Here is a 19,145-nt window from a genome sequence, read left to right as displayed (position 1 = left end):
GAGGAAAGCAAACACCATATTGTGGCATCTCTTGTCAGCAAGAGCTGTTGTGCTTTCCAGACCAGGAGAAAACTGCACTGACAGTGTACCAAGTCCCAAAGTATCTGCTGAACTGAGATATCCATATGTGTCCTTAATGAACCACCATTAGACCTGACAGGTCCCAAATCCAGCATCTTCCCTGCAGCAACAACAACGTCCTAAAATGACCCTTTGTGTGGGAAATAACTATGCCCTCCCAACCCTAAAATACAGTGGAGCGTGCCATGACTCCACAGATAAGCTGTACTGAAGTTTTCCAAGATCAAAGGCCAATCCCGTTAAGTAGAGCATAGATTGTTACTAAACTGAGAGACAAGAATTGAAGGAGACACTCACCCACAACATATGAAGTCTTATAGCACCTTTGCTTACCAGAGTAAAGCTTCTAAAATTATATGAATGTTAGGAAGAAATTACTAGTCTCATTTGCCCCATTTGGGGAAGCAGGGGATCTTGACGTTACAATGGGTATTTATACTATCTTCAGGCACCTAAATGAAGTGCTCCAGCAATGAAAGATGTCACCATGGACTCTGCACAGGAACAGAAAGACAGGAGATTGCTCCATGCAGCAGTTCTGAGCACCCAACTCAGACTCCCAATTGTGAGTAGGTTTCAGAGGTGGTTGTCCATAGAGAAATTTGGTGGGGACAGCCCAGCTAACTTGGGCGGGTGACTTGGGAGGCTGAGTAAAGAAGATGGAGCCAGACTCTTCTTGGTGATGCCCAGTAACAGGGCAGGAGGGAATGGACACAAACTGAGAAAAGGAAATTCCACTTAAGCATAAGGAAAAATTTCTTTACTGTGAGGGTGGTCAAACACTGGAACAGGTTGGCCAAGGAGTCTGTGGATTCTCCACCCTTTCAGAGACTCAAAACCCAACTGGACACAGACTGAGCAACCTGCTCTAGGTGACCCTGCTCTGAGCAGGGGACATTGACTAGCTGATTTCCAGAGGTGCCTTCCCACCTCAGCCACTCCTGGTTGTGTGATTCTGTGCTCTCCCTTTCATCTCCCTGCTAGCACCCAACGAGGAGCCAAGGGGCTACCTGCACTGATAGGAGAGCTCCTCTAGAGCCTGCAAGCTTCAGTCTGCTTCTTGTTTTCTTTTCTTCTAACTTCACATGCAACTAGGAAAAGAAGTGAATTAGGAAAAAAGAGTGAACCAAAAAGCCCCAAATTGCAAAGAATAACAGGGTTCTTGTTTTTTACTTTGATGGAAAGAGGAGCCCCGTGCTTAAAATACAGGCCTGGATTACAATTTCCAAAAGATTCAGAATTGCTTACATTAAGAACTGTGCACCTGCACATGGATGATGATATACTGAAAAACAGGTTCCAGCCAACTCATATATTCTTCTAAGTCCTGGATGCAACAACTGTGAGATATGAGACCTATTTTAAAATCAGTAAAATACAACTCTTAAGATGTGTTTGAATGCATTTTTTCAATACGATACCAAATATTGTCACCAAATTACTATCTGGTATTATTTGCAATTTCCGTAAGTAATCTATCACATATATAGACTTTTTTTTTTTAATGTCTAAATATTGCCAGAATGAATTTAAGGCTGCATAATTCTTTAGCTATAAAATTTTAAAGAGTTCTGCCTATTTTGTTGTGTCAGCTTCTCCAAAGCTCCTACTTTGCTGTTGATTAATTAGAAAATCTGAACTAAGAAACTGTTGGTGAGAAATTACTACAGAAGTTTAAAAATATATACGTGTATAGATAAGCTGTTTGGTTTTATTCCCTTCATTCTACGTTTTTATAATCTTAATTTTCTCCACTATAATTTTCACTTTCTGTTATTTGTCATACATTTAAAGTGTGTCTCCAAAGCAAAATATACCAAGAAAAGAGGATTCAAAACTACTACTCAGAGATGGAAAAGTACCACTTGCCTCAGTTGATGCTTTGCATTTAAGCCACTATTCTGCTCCCATCTGTGCTGTGTTTTGCAGATTTGTTCCACTTTAAAAGGGCTGGCAAAAAGAAAATACCTTCCTTGTGCTACTTGTTTTCTGAAGCACATTATAAGCAAGATGGCTATCAGCAGCTAGGAGGATTTGTGCCTCTCAACAAGACGCTCACTTATGCTTGTAGAGTAGTATGCTCTGACTTCACCGCATGTTCTTGTGTTCGGAGCTGGGCTGCTAATCATAAAATAAAATGCCATAATACATTCAGCAAACAACGAGTTTGGCACCACTCTTGGAGCACAGCCAGATACTTGGGTTTGCATTTACACTTCCAAGCAGGCTGACACCTCTGACTTCCAGTCTTCACCAATAAAAAGAGCAACTATGACCTTCCTGAGAGCAGAGCGCTATCTTTCAGCTGCCTGGCAACCATAACAGCCCCTCTCACAAGGGCATGAGTTTAAAATACTCTTTTTTTTCCCCCCCCCAAGTTATGTTTATAAAAAATCATGGACAAATAATATTTAAAACACATGTATATTTTGATATTCTTTTTAAATCAAGGCTATGCTGCTGAATGTATTTAATAATTTTCAAAATCCACTTGACTTTTAAATCGGAATGAACAATTCTGGCATGCCTTTAATTGTAAGGACATATCACAGGACCAACACCTTGTTGATTCCCATTTCACAGAATTGCACTAATTAAATCAGCAGTTAAATTCATCCAATCTGCTGAACTTATTTGATATATTTAAAGTCTGTCCTTTGATTCAGGTCTACATTACAGAATATAGTCTCCTGGCAATGTAATGAACCTTGTCATTCTCACAATTATATGCTATAGCTAGAGAAATCTTAGTCTGCAAATTTATGCTGGTTTACCGGGAGGGTCACTGTGAGCAGCAGGCTGGATCTGTGAGGACAGAAGGTCAAATAGTTAGAAGCTTCTGCTGAGCCTATGAACTGACACAGATTTACTCTAAGTGCATGACAGCATGAATGGTCATTTTGAAAGTGCAGTAATAAAAAACACGTTCAGGAGGGAGAAGGCACAAGTTGTTTTGTTCTTGTAGCAAACCCTGAAAATTCTTTTTTAAAACAATATTTTTATCTTTGTTTTTATACCAAGAGTAACTCTACGCAACAAAATAGAACTCAAATGATCACAAATGTAAAGAAAGAGCTTGGCAGAAGTTTTACGTTATCAGCTCCTGCAGATGCTTTAAAGGAACCACAGTACTCACGTTAGGGCACTTTCATCCAGAGGCCATGGATATGCATATAAGGGAAGTTATCTCATAAACTTCAAGGGGCTTTGAATACAATCACATAAAAGACAAAGTCACATTTATTAGTCAAACCTAGGAAAGACAACCCATAGCATTTCAGAGGAGTCAAAGAGGTAACATGAAGGCTGGAACCTACGATTTTTAGTTCTGGTATTATTCAGCTGAAGAAGGTGGTGAAAGATTTCAGCAAATTTTCATTTTTGCTTCAGAGCTAAAATCCAGTAACTACTAGCTGGAAGAAGAGTTGGTGTTTCCCTTCCTTTATACAATTTATTTTGTGCTAGAAACAGCAAAAACATTCCAGAAGGGGATAAGATTTTTGCTACAACTAGATTGAAACAAGAGTTTGTTGTATGTATGAGAGTTATCAAAAATTTTTCACATCAACAGTCAAAATGTCAAAAGTTTTCATGACCCAATTATCTGACTTTCAATAGACCAGCTCAGAAATTATATTCTGATTTTGAATTATTGAAGTAAATAAGCACAACTAAAATTTCTGAATCAAAATCAATTTTAAATGGAAAACCAAAATGTTCTGCTCATGAAAAATTTAGTATGGGATGCTTAGACTGTTTCAAAATTCCTTGAAAAAAGAAAAAAAAAGATCTGGAGATTTACCAATATCTTTCCAATGGCAACAATTCCCACTTTACAGATTTGAAGAAAATTCCTAAAAAAATCGTTACTGAAATAGCTACACAGAGCCTCTTTTTATTTTTCCAGATTAAACATAAAATTGTGAATGGGGATTTTCTAACAGGCTTTTTAATAGGCTAGTGAAGGAGAAAACATCTACGTGCATGAACTGTACCAGTTTAACTATGTTAAACAGTTTAACATAGGAGGTGATCTCACACAATTTAATTAAATCAAGATGAAATTCTGTGCAAGAGAACTGTTTAAGCCAAGCTGGCCTTAGCAAGTAGGTTGTTTTATTTTAAGAGGATTAGTGTTTTAGTCCCTAAAATCATCTGATTGTCTGACTAAATACATGCATGATATGCCTGGAAATAACTACAGAGAAGTAACTACAGCTGAGCTGATAACCTAAATGGTTAAGTGGGGCTTTATACATTCATATTATTTTCTTCTGGATGCAGCTGGGGCTCAGGTTTCCAAGGCATTTTATGAAGCACCCTGGGAATGGCAATCTTTCCTTCTCCTTTAATTTATAGCATGGAGATGCGTGCTAATGAGAAAAATAATCAAAGATCTGGAGGACTGAACTCTATCCATCCTTCAGGAATGAAAGCATGAAAAACCTTAATGATGCCACAGGCTCACATGCTAAAAGGATTGCAGATGATTCTAATTAATACAGACCATTCTGACTTTGTAACTGGCACGCACTGAAAAACACTCCCTACTTTCTAGGTCAGATACACAGACACTTGAAAGCAACTGCCAAATATCAGTCCCTAAGGTGTCTGCTTATGTTTATAGGCTTAAAAAAAGAAAAAAAATATTGGCAGGAAGAGACTTCAGATATCTAGGGCTAAATATACATTGAATATAAAGGAGAAGGATTGTGGTTCGACTTGTGCAGGAACAAAAGAAGGGAAAAGACTGCAAAAAATCTGCCTTCCTCCAGTCTCGTATACTAACCTATGCAGGGCAAGCCATGACGTGTGCCAGTAGCTCAACGTAGCCACCCATACCGAGCAGCCCACGCTCATGGAAGGACTGGCCAGCCCTGTTACTGTCCTGTAAATGGGCTGGGAGTGGGAAGCGTGAGAGATTTGCAGCATCCCTTTAAAAAGCAGCAGAGTTCCTATGGCAAAGACAGCTGAGACAGCCAGGGTCCCCCCAGGCAAGGGGAGGAGGCTGACACTGTCACTCCTTCACAGATGCCAGCACAATTCAGGTCAAGAAGGCTTAAGGCACAATTTGGCCTCTAACATTGTTGGAAACTGTAAGATAAAACATGTGTGCCAAGAGATCCTGACAATGGTGTCATGGTAAATTATACTGGAAAAAATTTAAACAGCTGGCGTGTGTATTTCTGCCTTACCATGGAATGGCAAATATCCCATACTAAGCCCAAAGCCACCAAAACAGAGTAGCAACGCCAGCATCCCACAGGTTACCCCATTTGCCTCTAGCCACCAAGCAAATGTTCCTCTTGACTCTCCACTGTGAAAGACTCATGTCTGCACTACACAATGGTCCGTAGGGTTACAATCCTTCTTTTTCTGAATAAAACATCATTCAAGCGAAGGTTGCCATAAAGTAGTTTTCTTCCCTCAGTCCTTCCTGTAGCTCCCTCAGAGTCTTTACATTGTCCTGTGCTTCCCTTTGGCTCAGCCCATTTATGAAATACGAATGCCACTAAACCAGCCATTTAAAAGCCATTTTGTACATATAAACCCATCCTAAAAAAAACACCGTAAAAAAACCCCAAACTGCTACTGAACTGTTACGGCTGCTGCTCCTGAGGCAATACAACACAGGCCCACTTGTCCTGGTCGCATTTGAAGAAAGATGCCTATCATTTGTGAACGTGGTAACACAATGAAATGCTGGTAATGCAAAGCTGAGCGGCACTGATGGAACAGCATCGTTGCGCAGAACCTGTCAAATGCATTTACTTAATGATAAAGTAGCTAAGCCCTAGGCGATACGGTTATGTTAGCACTGCTTTCAGCAGATCGTACAGAAACATGGTTTTGTTAATGTCTACAAGAGATGTTTTCTGTAGCTAAGAGAAGATAGGAAATACGCTGCATGGACTGTAAAAGACTATCTACTACAATAATCCAGCCTTCCCATATAAATGAAATAGAGACCAGGATCCACCTTCTTCTGCCTTCTTTATCTGTCTAATTAAACAGCAAAGCAGGCATTTAAAAGGGAGAATGGCATTCTGATACTCTTTCTTCAGCTTGTCAATATGTTCTATTACTGTACTAGGTAAGGAGCTGTTTAAAAATAAAACAGTGAAAATAAAAACTGAGTAGCCAAGTTCGATATTTCAGGCAAAAAAGCCTAAAAAGTACAGAACCTAAAGACTTTTGTGAAATTTAGATACACTTATGAGAGATCAGCAAACAAAATCTTTGTGTTTTCAAATACTGCGTGGTAAGAATACACTTCCTAACTAGAGATGCCTTTTTTTTTTTAACTTGACTGACAGTGAACAAGATTAAATACAAAACTGTAAAAGTGTAAATACAGTAATGACATGCTCTGACATATCCTAGTGTATTTCTTTTTACACACAAATTGCTCAGAGTGGCCATGGTAGATAGAAGCAACTCAGAATCACTTCTGATGAAAACATACATGAATGCAGACTAATATTGTCAGCAAACTTCAACATAGAATGAGAGAGAAGACGACGTGCTCTTGACTCTCTGTCGGTAAGGACATCCAACCTAAAGTGACAGCTGCTACTATGTTCTCTGGAATACAACTGGGAACAAATTCAGAGGCCACAGTAACTGCAAGATGAACAGACATAGTGGACAAAATTATGCCAACAGTCAAAGCCAGAGGTGATATTGCTCCTCAGAGAAAAGTCCTCCAGCATTACAGAGAGCTGTTCTATTTCTAGGATTGCTCATGCACTGTATTTTATCTAGAAATAAAAAACTGTAGTGATGATGAGGCAACCAGGATTCCAGAGTGGTCTAACTTCTATGGCATATTAATGCTGCAAAAATGGCATATTACTGCTACAAAACCTCTTTGGGAAATCAGATTTCCCTTTAGTTTTTCTTTTCTTTGCTATCTAATTCTATGTTCAAACTCATTCTCCCTGGAACTTTCATTAAATATTTACAGCTTTCATCTAAATAAGGACTAACCCTGCTTTACTGCAAGTAAACTTCACGCACTGAAGGAAGCTACGCAATTTCAGTGCATCAAACACATCTCAAAACTGTGATATCAATGGAATGATAACATAATTCAGATAAGAACCATTTAAACTAAGTATTATGTAGTGCCCTAATCCAAGTGACAACAATAATTATAGAATGAGTAGCTCTAGCCAGACAAACCTACCAAAACCAATGGACTGTGAGAGAAATAGTACAAAATAATCAACCTTACATTATTTTACAGCAGCTAAAATACCACATTGAAGTAACCATCCTCTGAAAGAAGCTACCAGAAGATGAAGAATGCTTCCTATCACCTTTGCCTTTATGGGACCCCACAAAATAATCAGGTATCTAAACGTATGGGCAGCAAAATATGCAAGTTAGAAAGTAAAAGAGCACAGATGAAGCTGTTGCAGAAAGAAAGGCAACCATTAACCTTTACACATCCAAGACAGCTGAGCCTGGTGCAGTTTACTGAGCAGATGGAAGGCGGGAAACCTTATATGCAGTCTAATGGGATTCTCATGTTCCAGTACAAAATGCATAGAGGGGAGTGCTGCATGCATGGGACTTCGCTGCACACACACACACACAACCCAGCTCAACAATAAATGGGATGCTACTGTGCCAACCTACCATTGCAGGGTAATGAAGCTAGCTGGGAACATATGGGAGCAGTGAAGGCTACAGGGAAAAGATGGGCAACGCAGATAAATCACACCTTGGTCCACAAATGGAACTTCTCCAAGCGTGCAATATGCCAGGGTGAACACATGGACACTGTGCAGGTAATACAAGCATACATACCAATGCAGGCTAGTATTAGCACATGAAAGCTACCCAGCCACAGGAGCACAGCCTTCCAGCACAGTTGTATTTCTGCTGTCTTATGTTGAGCTGGCATGCAAAGCACAGACTGACCCTAGTGCTCTGGCTCTACCTGTGACAGGGTACCAGGGCTCTTCCAGAGAGCTGCTCAGCCCATAAGACTGGGTATTGCACTGCCTGGCTGAAGCACTGTACAAGGTTTGTCCTTGTGTACTCCCTCAGATGACACAAACATGCAGTTCATGGCTGTGAGTGCTCAGAAGATGAGATTTATGCACGTCTAAGGTATGTTCAGTAGTAAAATATGCCTCTCCATGGGCAGTGTTTCATGTCATCCTAGCTAGCATCCTCTCTGGCACACTAAGGTAGCAAAAGTTCACAGTATCTGCTAGGGAGGGCTGAGATGCATACAGTTACCACGAAGAAGCTCCATATTAATAGCCCAGAAGAGGCAAATTTGTGTTTCATACCATGCTACAGCACAGGAGCTCTCAGCATATGCCTTTACCTCAGCCCCTTTCTTCACAACATTTACTCAATTCTAGTTAGCTGAAATCTACATTTCAGTTGTGCATGTCTGTATAAGCTGACCATCAGCAATAGCACACTGGGCATCAGCAAAATGCTTACAAAATAGTAAACAAAACAAAATATTTATCCTGAAAGAGCCAAGCATACTCTATTCGAAGGAGAATCTTGATGGGATCCTGCCACATTGTCCTGTGGAAAATGAATCACGTCTGAATACATCGTAACAGAAAGCCCTGTGAACCAATAACCCGTCTATCCAGAGACAGGTATTTGTTCAGGCTGTGATGTAATTTTCCTGTCCTATCTGTGTAGCACAAGCAGCACAGCCATCAGAAAAGTGAAGTGGGGTGTGCAAAGCAATGTGGAGATGGGCAACAGGGCTCTGATGAACTGTTCAGAGCAGCCTGATAACTAAGAGCATCATATACCAAACCATTTCTTATCCCCACAGTTATGGTAAAAAGTATAACACACCTTTGCCTACCCAGAATTGATCCCCAAGACCACCTAAAAAACCAGGTGTCTCTCCTGTCCAACTGAAAGCATTCAAAGAAAACTGTCAGTAGTTTCTAGCACCGTTATTCATATAACATCTGCTCATTCTTACAGTTGCTGTCATGGCTCAGGGGGAAGCTGGAACGCTCCTGAAACGTAGTGTTATCCCTAGTGAAAAGGCTATGCAAATAGCAACATGGTACTAAAAATCAAGCAGCAAAAAACCCCATAGAAACCTGGGCTGCACAGGGCAGAAATGGTTCCATAATTTAGTGCTATTACACAGCCCATCCCACACCTTCTCCTAATAAGCTTAATGGCATCAGGGAAAAGACAAAGTTGCTCTAGCTATTGTGCTAGAGATAACAGACAATGGTCCTGCAGGATAGCAGTACTACTGGTCTGTAGATTGTGTGGCAGAAGGGACCATTGTGACCACACAGCTCGTCTTCCTGTGCAACAAAGAAGCTGTACGACTTTTCTGAATGAATTATTGTTTAACCTATTATCTGCCTGTTGGGCAGGCACATTATCCTTAACCTGCATTATCACTGAAGAAATGTCCAGTGATATACGATCCAATAGAGTCTTTAGGTAAATTGCTTTAGTGATTGATTTGTCTCACCATTAAAATTTTACAAAGTTTTTCTGGTTTTATATTTGTCCAGCTTCAATGCCAAACACTTTGCTTCTCTTATACATTGCCTGCTGGAGCCCTTTTGCTCCCCATATAACTATTACACTTGGTGACCAAGTTACCACTTAGTTTTCATCTTGCGAAGTAAGACTGAGTGAGGTCTGTGGTTCCAGGGTAACAACTAATTAACACTGTCCAGTTGTCTTTCCTGAAAAGTGTATGTCAGAAACCTGAATTTCTAGCTAAACTGTGTTTACTGTGCTGTAAGAAGTCACAGGTGCTTGCCAATCAATCAAAACATACCTCAGATATAGTTGGTGATATTGGGACCAATAGATTAAGTCTGACAACGACCAGAAGTGCCAACAACTCACAGAAGGGTGAACCCAACCTAGTTCTGCACCAGAAACTGCTGCCTCAAATGGGAATGTATGAAGATCTCTTGCTTCCTCCAAAGCTTTCAACAGGGCCTCCCTCCTATAGTGAACCAAAACCTATGACTTAACAGCTATTTTTTTGAATATCCATATCTTCCTCTGGAGAACACTTCAGCGATGAGTAATCAGATTGCATGCAGGATTTCTGCCAGCCTGTGCAAGCTCATTATTTCTGCAGCAGTGTTAGCAGCGACAACAACAGACAAGATGTGATCTCTGAGATTGGGGCATTAGCGGTTTAGGACCTAATCTGCTCTTCCCTAATGCCTGTGCTCAGTCTACTGTTGTACAGCAAATTCATAGCAGGATGAGGAAAAGGGGAAGATCTTACAAGCACGATGCCATGACAAGGGATCCAGCAAAAGTGCCCTCTCTATCATAGGCAGTGAAATGGAAGGATACATTAAAGTGAAGCAGAATAACCTTGCTTATATAGATAAACAGGCATTCATACATGCAGTAGTCAAAAGAAGTCAGAAATGTGGTCTAGGCATCTCTCACGAGAGAAACAGCTGAGGTGGTGTCATCCTGTTTACCTGCTGTGATGACAGGTCTACCAACATCTTCCTCCCCAAGTTTGACTGCTCTATCACACATGCCTGCTTGAGTGCACTCATACACACAAATACACACTGAGCGCGTCTACCTGCACCCAGTGACAAACTAATTTAACTAACTGCCACCCAATACTATCCATGGGTTACAGAGATTCCACAGGGCCTGCAGCAGACATTATCGAATTTCCATTACCACGAACCAGTCACTCCAAGCAAACACCTGCAAGTGGCCTTCCTGACACACAAAACAGCTCTTTCAATACCAGAGAGGATGGCAAGCAAACTGGTGGACTACAAACAAGGTCTTGGGATTCCCACTGAATTCCTAGTATGGAATTCAACACAAGCCAAAATGAAAGCCCACAATGCAGTATGTCATGAGCTTTGAAAAGGACAAACTCCGTTCCAGCGTTGTCATAGGTGCATGTAGGGCTGTGGGAAATAACTTTATCCTGAACAGCAGGCTATACTTTGCTTAAAAACAACTTTTGTTCTGCTCAAAGTACTTTGATTTGCTGAAGTCTACTGCATTTATTCATGAATGTAGCATTACACTATTTGCTGTGTTTTGAACTGCCATATCTTACACACTAGGGCTTTCCTACTTAACAACCTCCATTTCTTGTAGAGGGTAGACCTGGGAGAAGGGCTGAACAGATTTTAGCAGCATCTGTGCAACCTGCACATCACAACGTATGGTGTCTGCATCTGGCTGAAGGGGGGCCCAATAGACTTTCAGCTTACAGAATTGTGATTTTTCTAAGGAGAAGGCTGGTGTGGCATGAAAACTGGAGACCTGAAGCTTTGGTGACATTAGTGCTGATGTCTGTAAAGGCATCGTGTCTACTCCTGACAACTGTTAACTGTGGAGAACAATCACTTTGTTTTCAAGCCATTAGCAGAGTCTTGGCTCACAGATTTGGATGAGCTGGCAGCTCAGCTTTATGTTGAATTAGTTTGATATAAAAAGACCTCTTAGGACCCATGTTTTACATTTCTCAAAATATACAGTATAGTTGCTTGGACCTCTTCTTATTTGAACATAAGCGCCTTTACCAGCAGCATCTTCCTTTCTTTTCTACTCCAGAGTAGGAATTATTCAGTGACTGCCACTTCATTTCCTATTTCAGCCATACGAACAAAGATAAGGAGGTTGCTCTTGTGCCCATCCCTTACAGACACCCCACCACCCCTTTCCAACAAGAAGAGAGCTGCTTCCCTCCCACTCTGCATGAAACTGTCTGATATTTGCAGCTTCCAAGGCAGAATTGCCAGTTGGTCCTCGGGCGTTTCAGCACGTTTCTGTACAAGCTCTTCCCTGCCACTGCAATGCCACACACTGCCATGAGCAGCCGCACAAGAACGCAAGGCAGCCTGGCGTTACACCTGGGAGGACGTCCAAGGGGAGGGGTTATGTGAACAAAGATAAGCCACATGAGTAACAGGTTCTACCACTGGGTACTTCCCCCTGGTTTTAGTGTATATGCACACAGAATGACAGCTTTCTGTGAGCCATTTTAGGACTGCAAATTCAGCTCTTGCTTCCAGTATGAGGTTGGTGCTCATAGCTTAAGATCCACTTGCTGCATGAATTTTTTACCTCACATCTGAGACCAGTCTTACTGAATGGTAACACACAGTGGAAAATGCAGAAACAAAAGTACACATTTGATACGGCATGTTCGCATTTACAGACGCAAACTTAAAAATGGGGAAGTAAGAGCAAAGTGAATAAACCCCACACTTACTCAATGTTATTGACTCTGTGTCTTACCTTCCTATGGGTCCCAGATCTCCTGAGTCCTGGCTGCCTGCGTCACTGGGTGTGCTCACTGATTTCGAAGAGGGAGACATAGGGGTTGGGACTAAATAATGAAAATAACAGGTATCCCATGTTAACACATGCAGCGACTGCACTGATGAAGAGCAGTGTCAGACAAATCAAAACCAATGGACCAAAATGATAGTGGATGAATGAGTAGGAGAGTTTGAAATGGTGAAAGCAAATAAGGAAGGAAAGAAAAAGAAAAGGAAGAGAGTCAAGTGAATTTTAAGTCTTTTGGAAGTGTTAAAATTGACATGAATTTAGACAGGACTGAAAGCCCAATGGGAATCTACAGCTAATCAATGGAGGAGATATCTGTGGAAATAAAATAGCATTTGTTTTCTTGGGTATAGTTTAAAGTTGACTTGCAAAAGATTTTAAAGGTAGAAGAGATATCAGGGGCTTGTCTTGTCAAAAAACTAAGTGAACTCTTCTGGAAAAGTCAAGTAGGCAATAGAACAAGCATACTTTCCAAATTTTGAATTTAAATCAAAAGCCAGTGTCCATTAGATACGGTCTAAGGCTGCAGTGTGGAAATGACATCAAAAAATAAAAGCTAAATAAGGAAATCCAGCTAAGTTAAAATCATTTCCCAAAGATGGTGAGAATACACATTAGTTTGCTTAGCAATTGTGTTTTCTTAAGTAATTTAGGTCATATAAAATTTCCATTGTGGGTGGGACATGATTTCAACACTCAAGGAAAAGTTTCCCTTGGTTTACATACTATTTGCCCAAGCTCTAGAAATGATTTTCCCTTTGGCTTGCCAGGGCTTTTGAAGCATATTTCATGCAAAGGCAGTTTTGTTTCCTGAAACAGGAAAGGAAGTTCATAGCTCAAGGTCAGCCCAAGTTAAAGCTCTTCAGCAAGGAAATAATAAATAAAAAAGTAAGAATATCCTGATTTCTTTTAAAATGGTTTCTCAAAAATATTTAAAATGCAGAGATGGCTCCAGTCAAGATTTAATGCAAATATTCTTCAAAGCAGCCACATTGAATAAAACACAAAAAGAGGTTTTAATGCAAGAGTGAAGTTTCCCATTTGGTTTAAATCATGTGCATTTCCTTTTATAGATTTAACAGAGTAAAACTTTAAACTGTTTTGTTATGCTCTATAATGTATAATGACAGACCTGTCAAGAGATTTGGATTTTCCATGTGGTCAAACATTTCATGCAGATTCTCACTAGAGACTGTCACAGAAATGACTGCAGCATGAAAAGTGAATTCATCTTCATGACAGCCCTTTGGCAGGTTACAGGTATGTCGTGGCTGTTTATGTATTCCATATTCACAGTGGGATCTGGATATCATATCCTTATGTGAAGGCAGAATTAAAGCCTCCTTTGTATATTAATTGTGACTGTATATACAGGGAATGAAAGAGGACAAAATACTATTGTTTAACTAAAATGAATCATCTTATGTGTGAATTTTCATGGTCTTTTGATAGTATCACACACAAAATAATTAACTAAGATAAGAATTGATAATTCACAACATGAATATATGTGTTTAGTTAATAATATAAGGAAATTATCCTCTTTTTTAGATAAAAATGAGTATTTTAAATGCTAAAACATTAAAAATGTATCTGATTTTACGATATCACGATATAATTTACAAAACATATTTTATGATACATAAAAATAACCTTAACATTACTTGTCACACAGTTCTGAGAAGTGGTATTTAAAAGCTTCAGTCACTATATCATGACTTATAAAAATAGTAACTTTTCTCAATAAATGTTGGTTGATGCAAGTTATGAATTGAAATCCCAATTCAGAATGTCACAATCTACTTGCATATGTACCCAAGCATCTGTATAAGGTCCTTTCCTATAGCAAGGCTTCAGTATTTTGTCAAATTTGGAGTTTTTCCTAAATATTACAAACAAAAATATCTAGGGGTAAAATCCTAGATTCAGCCCCAATGAATTTAATGACAAGGCTTGATACCTCCAGGGGAGCCAATATTTCAGCTAAAAGAGTGAGAGTGATTCTGGATTCAAGGGAGAAGAAAGCACAGGAAGGAAGGAAGGAAGGAAGGAAGGAAGGAAATTTCTTACTTTAGGGCCACCCAATAGGTGAGACAGAATTTAATCAAGGTAACCAATATTCAGGTACTATAAACTTTGCCCTGTGTATTTTTAAACTGAGGACTTCAGATTCTAGAAACGAAACATCACAACCAAAAAGAGGTCAAGCACATGAAACCAGAGCTAAAATCTACAGTAATGATCTGATGATAAGCTTTTTGCTATTTGTGATTTGTCTTTTTATTGCCCCTCTCCAGTTTTGCTTGATTTTAAAATAAAATAAATGGGAGCTCCCACATGACTACGCTCCTCCTTCCTTAGCAAATGTTTAATGTGAATTTTTTAAACAAAACTTGGGGCTAACGAAGTACAGCATTTATAATATTTTGTGGGTCATCAGATAGATGTGACAGAAGATAAAACAGTCCATCAGAAAAGAAATCACTGCTGGTATGCAAAACCAACCTGCATTTTGTTCACAAAAATTTCTTGAAGAGATGAAACAGATGTTTTTGGCAATGACAAGTACTCAAAATGCCATGAGCTGGTAAATGTGAATGGTATGGCAGGCATTCAAACAGAAGAGTTCACTTCACTAATACAGCCAAAAATCAAAAAAGCCAAGCATGCTTTAATAGAAAGAATGCATTCATTGTGGCACAGCTGAATGCTTTACAGTGTGCTTCACTTAAATACCTAGAGGTGGTTCTGGAGATATACCAATGCTCTGTAACAAAGCTTCTGTCTCTCGTCTTTTGCGGTCTAGGTCAGAATCTTCCTGAGCTGGCTCCTTCTTTTGCTGTAGATCAGCCTGAGTTAAAACAAAACAAACCAGAAAAGTTTCATCTACATATGATCAGCTCTAGCAATTAAGTGTGTGGAAAATATTTATATGCACCACTGCTTAGGTACACTTTGAAATTCACTTAGATATGTTTAGATAATTTATAACTTAGATAAATTATACTGTATATATCAGTAACCATATTTTTCCCTGAATGCATGGGAAAACTGGTCTTTGCAAGGATATTTGCAAGGATTTTTACGGCTCACTGATGGAAATCTTCTGTCTCTCAGTCATCAGATGCAACTTATGCAACTTCAGCTAATATAAAAGCTGACCATAGAATAACAGATATCATTACCCTGAATAAAAATGGCCCCTTCCTACTTCCTCCAGGATCAAGAAATAAAATTCCATTGGACTTTAGTGATGTAGCTTAAGGGCCTACATTTGGTCCCAAGCACTTGTTGGCAATAAAAATACTTTCTCATAAACTTCAACATCTAACAGGAGCCAAGGAAAGGACTGATGTGTCTAAAATAGAATTCTGGCGGCCCTGGGCACCAACAGCCAAAAGTAATGGTCCATAAGATCCCTCCCCCTTTGCTTAGATACCTATACCTCCTTGGAGCTTCCACACATTAGCCTCCTCCCCCTTTGGGCTACCGGGACCTAGAAACAGGAGAAGCAACATCTGCATCAGCCAGAATCTCTTATATTTGTCTCATCATTCCCCAATTTAGTAGGGTGGAAGGAAAACCCTGATACCCCAGCCTCGTGGCTAGAGCACTCCATTGAAAGAAACAGGCTTGCAGCCCTTCTCCCAAGCAGATGAGGGAACTGAACCCATGTCCCACTTTGTAGCCTAGTGCAGTAATCAGTAATGCAAGTAAAACAAAATGCAAGTGGTCGGGTCTATCTTTTTGTCATGTCTTAGATAAAAGCAATCCCAGCATAGTTCTTACAGAGAATGCCTGGAGGCATCTGCCTCTATACTTTGGATCTTAAGGTTGCTTTTATATCGGCTGATCCTATCTAGCCTCCACACAGAGAGGTTTTCATTTCTGCTGAAACCAGAGTGTGGGGCACAGGGTACTTGCACAGTGCCTCAGCCTGGTGTTGATGTTGGTGCAGGCACAACAGAAAACCTTGAAGTTCAGAAGCATCCCCATGTTCTCTGGTTTGGACACAGCCAGGATGCAGAGGAACATTGGTTTTACAGACAAAAGCAAAGTTCAGGCACGTCCCTGTGCTCACCTCTTCCCATGAGCTAGCCTGAAGTATCTCACAGTAGGCAGGGTTGTAGACAACTCTTCTGCACCAGTGTACATGGCTAAGCACCTAAATGAATGTTAGACTTCACTCTTGGAGGCCGTCGGGCATCACAGTGCACCCCATTTACAGCACCAGCTAGGCACTGCAGCATAATATGTAGAGCTGGGTGTCCCAAGCTGGATCTGGCTATTGGGGCCAATGGAAAGTTCCAACCACCACAAGATCTCCATGAGGCATAAAATCAGAGGCAGGAGACAAAGGAAAGGACTTAATAGCTTCCTCGAGCCATTAGCTTGGCTCCCTTCCCTCTAATTCATTAGCAGGCTAGTAATGAACACTGAAAATGTTAACATTTAAAGTTCTGCTTACAGAAGACTCCCCTAGTGACTCCAGGAGCCTCACTGGGGGGTGTGCTGGTAATTGCACAAAAATGCCTCGAATGAAAAAAGATTTAAAAGACAGCCAAAACTGGAATGCTGATTTCTTGGATCACATCACATTTCCACAGTAATTCCATGAAATTCATGTACAATATTAAAGTGTCAGTTTAAAAGGAAACCAGTTATTAGTAAAGGATAACAGGTGCTTTAAACTATAGTAAGTGTTGACATTTGAAAGAAAGGAAACATAATCACTTAATGCTTCTCTGACTTTGCATGAAAATGAATATCCACTCCCTGTCAATTCTCACCTCTATTCCACTAAGTGACTGAATAAAAAGAAGTACAAATCCCTTAATGAAAAACCTAATGCATATTGTCAAGGACAAATAAACTAATATGTCAATCAAACTTTAACAGAACTGAAAGATGCACCCATGCCAGAAGATGAAAATGCAATTGCAATTATGTTTTACTTTACTGGAGAATAATAATTGTAAATCTGCTACTTTAGCTAGTAATCAAACTAGCCTTCAGAGTACAAAAATACATATTTAGATTGTAATGGCTTGAAAAAAATGTGAGCCCTCTTTCTGTCTTTCCCCACTCTCCACTCCCATTCCATCGAAGGAGAGCCCAGGAAAAAGCATTGTGGCAAATCAATTTTTCTTTCTACACACACATACACATCATGTTGTCTAAACTGTTGTCATCTGACAGTGCATTGGTTTTAAAAACAATTCCTCACTCTAACTTTCTTGACTAAAAATAAGCATTTTGATTTTAAGGTTAGACTGATGTGGGTTTGAGGATCTCACTCCACATGACAGATACCTTGGGGTATACAATACTGAGATGTCAAAACCTCAGCAAGCACCTTCTGCAAGCACGAGCTATCTAAAAGGTTCTTTTGCATATTTACCTCTTTCTTCTTCCTTTCTTCCTCCTTCCGTTTCTTTTCTTCTCTTATCTGAGCCAAACGCTGCTTTTTGCGCTCAAGTTCTGCTTTTAAATCACTTTTGTCTGACATTTTGACTCTGCTGGAAACAAAATTATAGAAACCAATGTGAAAACAGAATTAAATTTTTCCCTATTTACTGAAAAAAAGATACTTAATTATATAAAAAATAGTCTTTCTAAAATGGCTACAAATATATTTCTGTATAAACGCTTGGACTATACAGAAAGCAGGATATTTGTTTCACAACTCTTCTTTCAAGAAATTAAACCAGTGTGTCACTGAACATGGAATATATTTTCAAATGACCTTTATTAGAAACTACCTTTGTGAAGCAAACCCATTTTTGGCTGCTGTTCAAAATAATGCTTTAATGCTTTTACACACTGAAGCGAAAGTCTTTTGATTTTCATCAGCTTCCGCAGCTTTGCCAGACTCTAGGACCCAGATCCACAAATGGATTTCAGTTTTAAATATGAGAATGAGATCTGCCCCAAACAGCCCCATACACCTTAGACAAGTGACAATTTTACTAACAAAAATTGGAAACGTGATAACTTTCGCTTCTGCAGGTGCCTTGAATGGCTGCCATCCCAGGATCCCGCCCCGTTCCACTGGTACAGCCCCACACCGACCACCAGTTCAGTCTCAGCATCCTTCACATATTCACCCCTCCAGGGAGCACCCTCACCAAGCTATGGGCTATCCTGCACAGGTATCTCCACCACCCTTTCCAGAGAAAGCTGGGCCGTTCCCCCAAAAAGTTGCAGACAAGGCACAAAACCACGCAACCCAGCAAACCTGAGCTTCTCTTTAAGGAAGCAGCTCTGCCAACAGCCTTGTGCTCAGATCATCTTTCCAAGAGGCCAGAGACATGCCTAATATTCCTGATTTGACTCCAGTTACACAAACTTGGCAAAAGCATTTCTTCTGAGCTACTGAAAGACCTCCCCCATAATTTAGTCTTAACCACAATTCTCTGTAGAAGAATTATGTGAAGCCATGTACACTCTTTGTGTTTTAAATCTCTGTCAACCTATGCTGCTGTTCTGTGAGCCTTGAAAATGAAGGGTAAAGAGATACAAAGTCACATCAAAGAGAAATAGAGCCAGATCTCTCAAGAACCGATCTTTTTCTACAGTCTTAAAACCCCACCAGTGTTGCACAAATCCGTAACTTAAGTCACAGATAATTTACTTATTTTCTAACAACATAATCATTATGGGCTGTCATCTGACTGTATCAATACTGATTTTCTTATTAGCCCTTTATTTCAAAGACAATCCTGACTAATAGACATTCATGAAAA

At 39.9% G+C, this 19,145-nt stretch overlaps 1 protein-coding gene across 4 annotated transcripts in view; it reads right to left on the bottom strand.

Moving 5' to 3' along the window:
- DYNC1I1 (dynein cytoplasmic 1 intermediate chain 1) overlaps positions 1 to 19,145 on the bottom strand; it is a 200,011-nt gene that overhangs the window by 164,308 nt on the left and 16,558 nt on the right. For 2 of the 4 annotated variants that reach the window (XM_075049642.1, XM_075049666.1), the window contains exons 2-4: positions 17,801 to 17,918; positions 15,136 to 15,250; positions 12,349 to 12,439 (exon numbers count right to left, since the gene is read on the bottom strand). In XM_075049642.1, coding sequence (XP_074905743.1) covers positions 12,349 to 12,439; positions 15,136 to 15,250; positions 17,801 to 17,908 — 314 coding nt within the window. In that variant the 5' untranslated portion in view covers positions 17,909 to 17,918. The remainder of the gene's footprint in view (positions 1 to 12,348; positions 12,440 to 15,135; positions 15,251 to 17,800; positions 17,919 to 19,145) is intronic. The other 2 variants (XM_075049659.1, XM_075049650.1) reach the window with 2 other exon arrangements.

This window comes from Buteo buteo, chromosome 2 (genome assembly GCF_964188355.1).
Source record: "Buteo buteo chromosome 2, bButBut1.hap1.1, whole genome shotgun sequence".
In the NCBI taxonomy this organism is placed as follows: domain Eukaryota; kingdom Metazoa; phylum Chordata; class Aves; order Accipitriformes; family Accipitridae; genus Buteo; species Buteo buteo.
The sequence above is the reverse complement of the archived record's forward strand: the minus strand, read 5'-3'. Positions and strand labels throughout refer to the sequence as shown.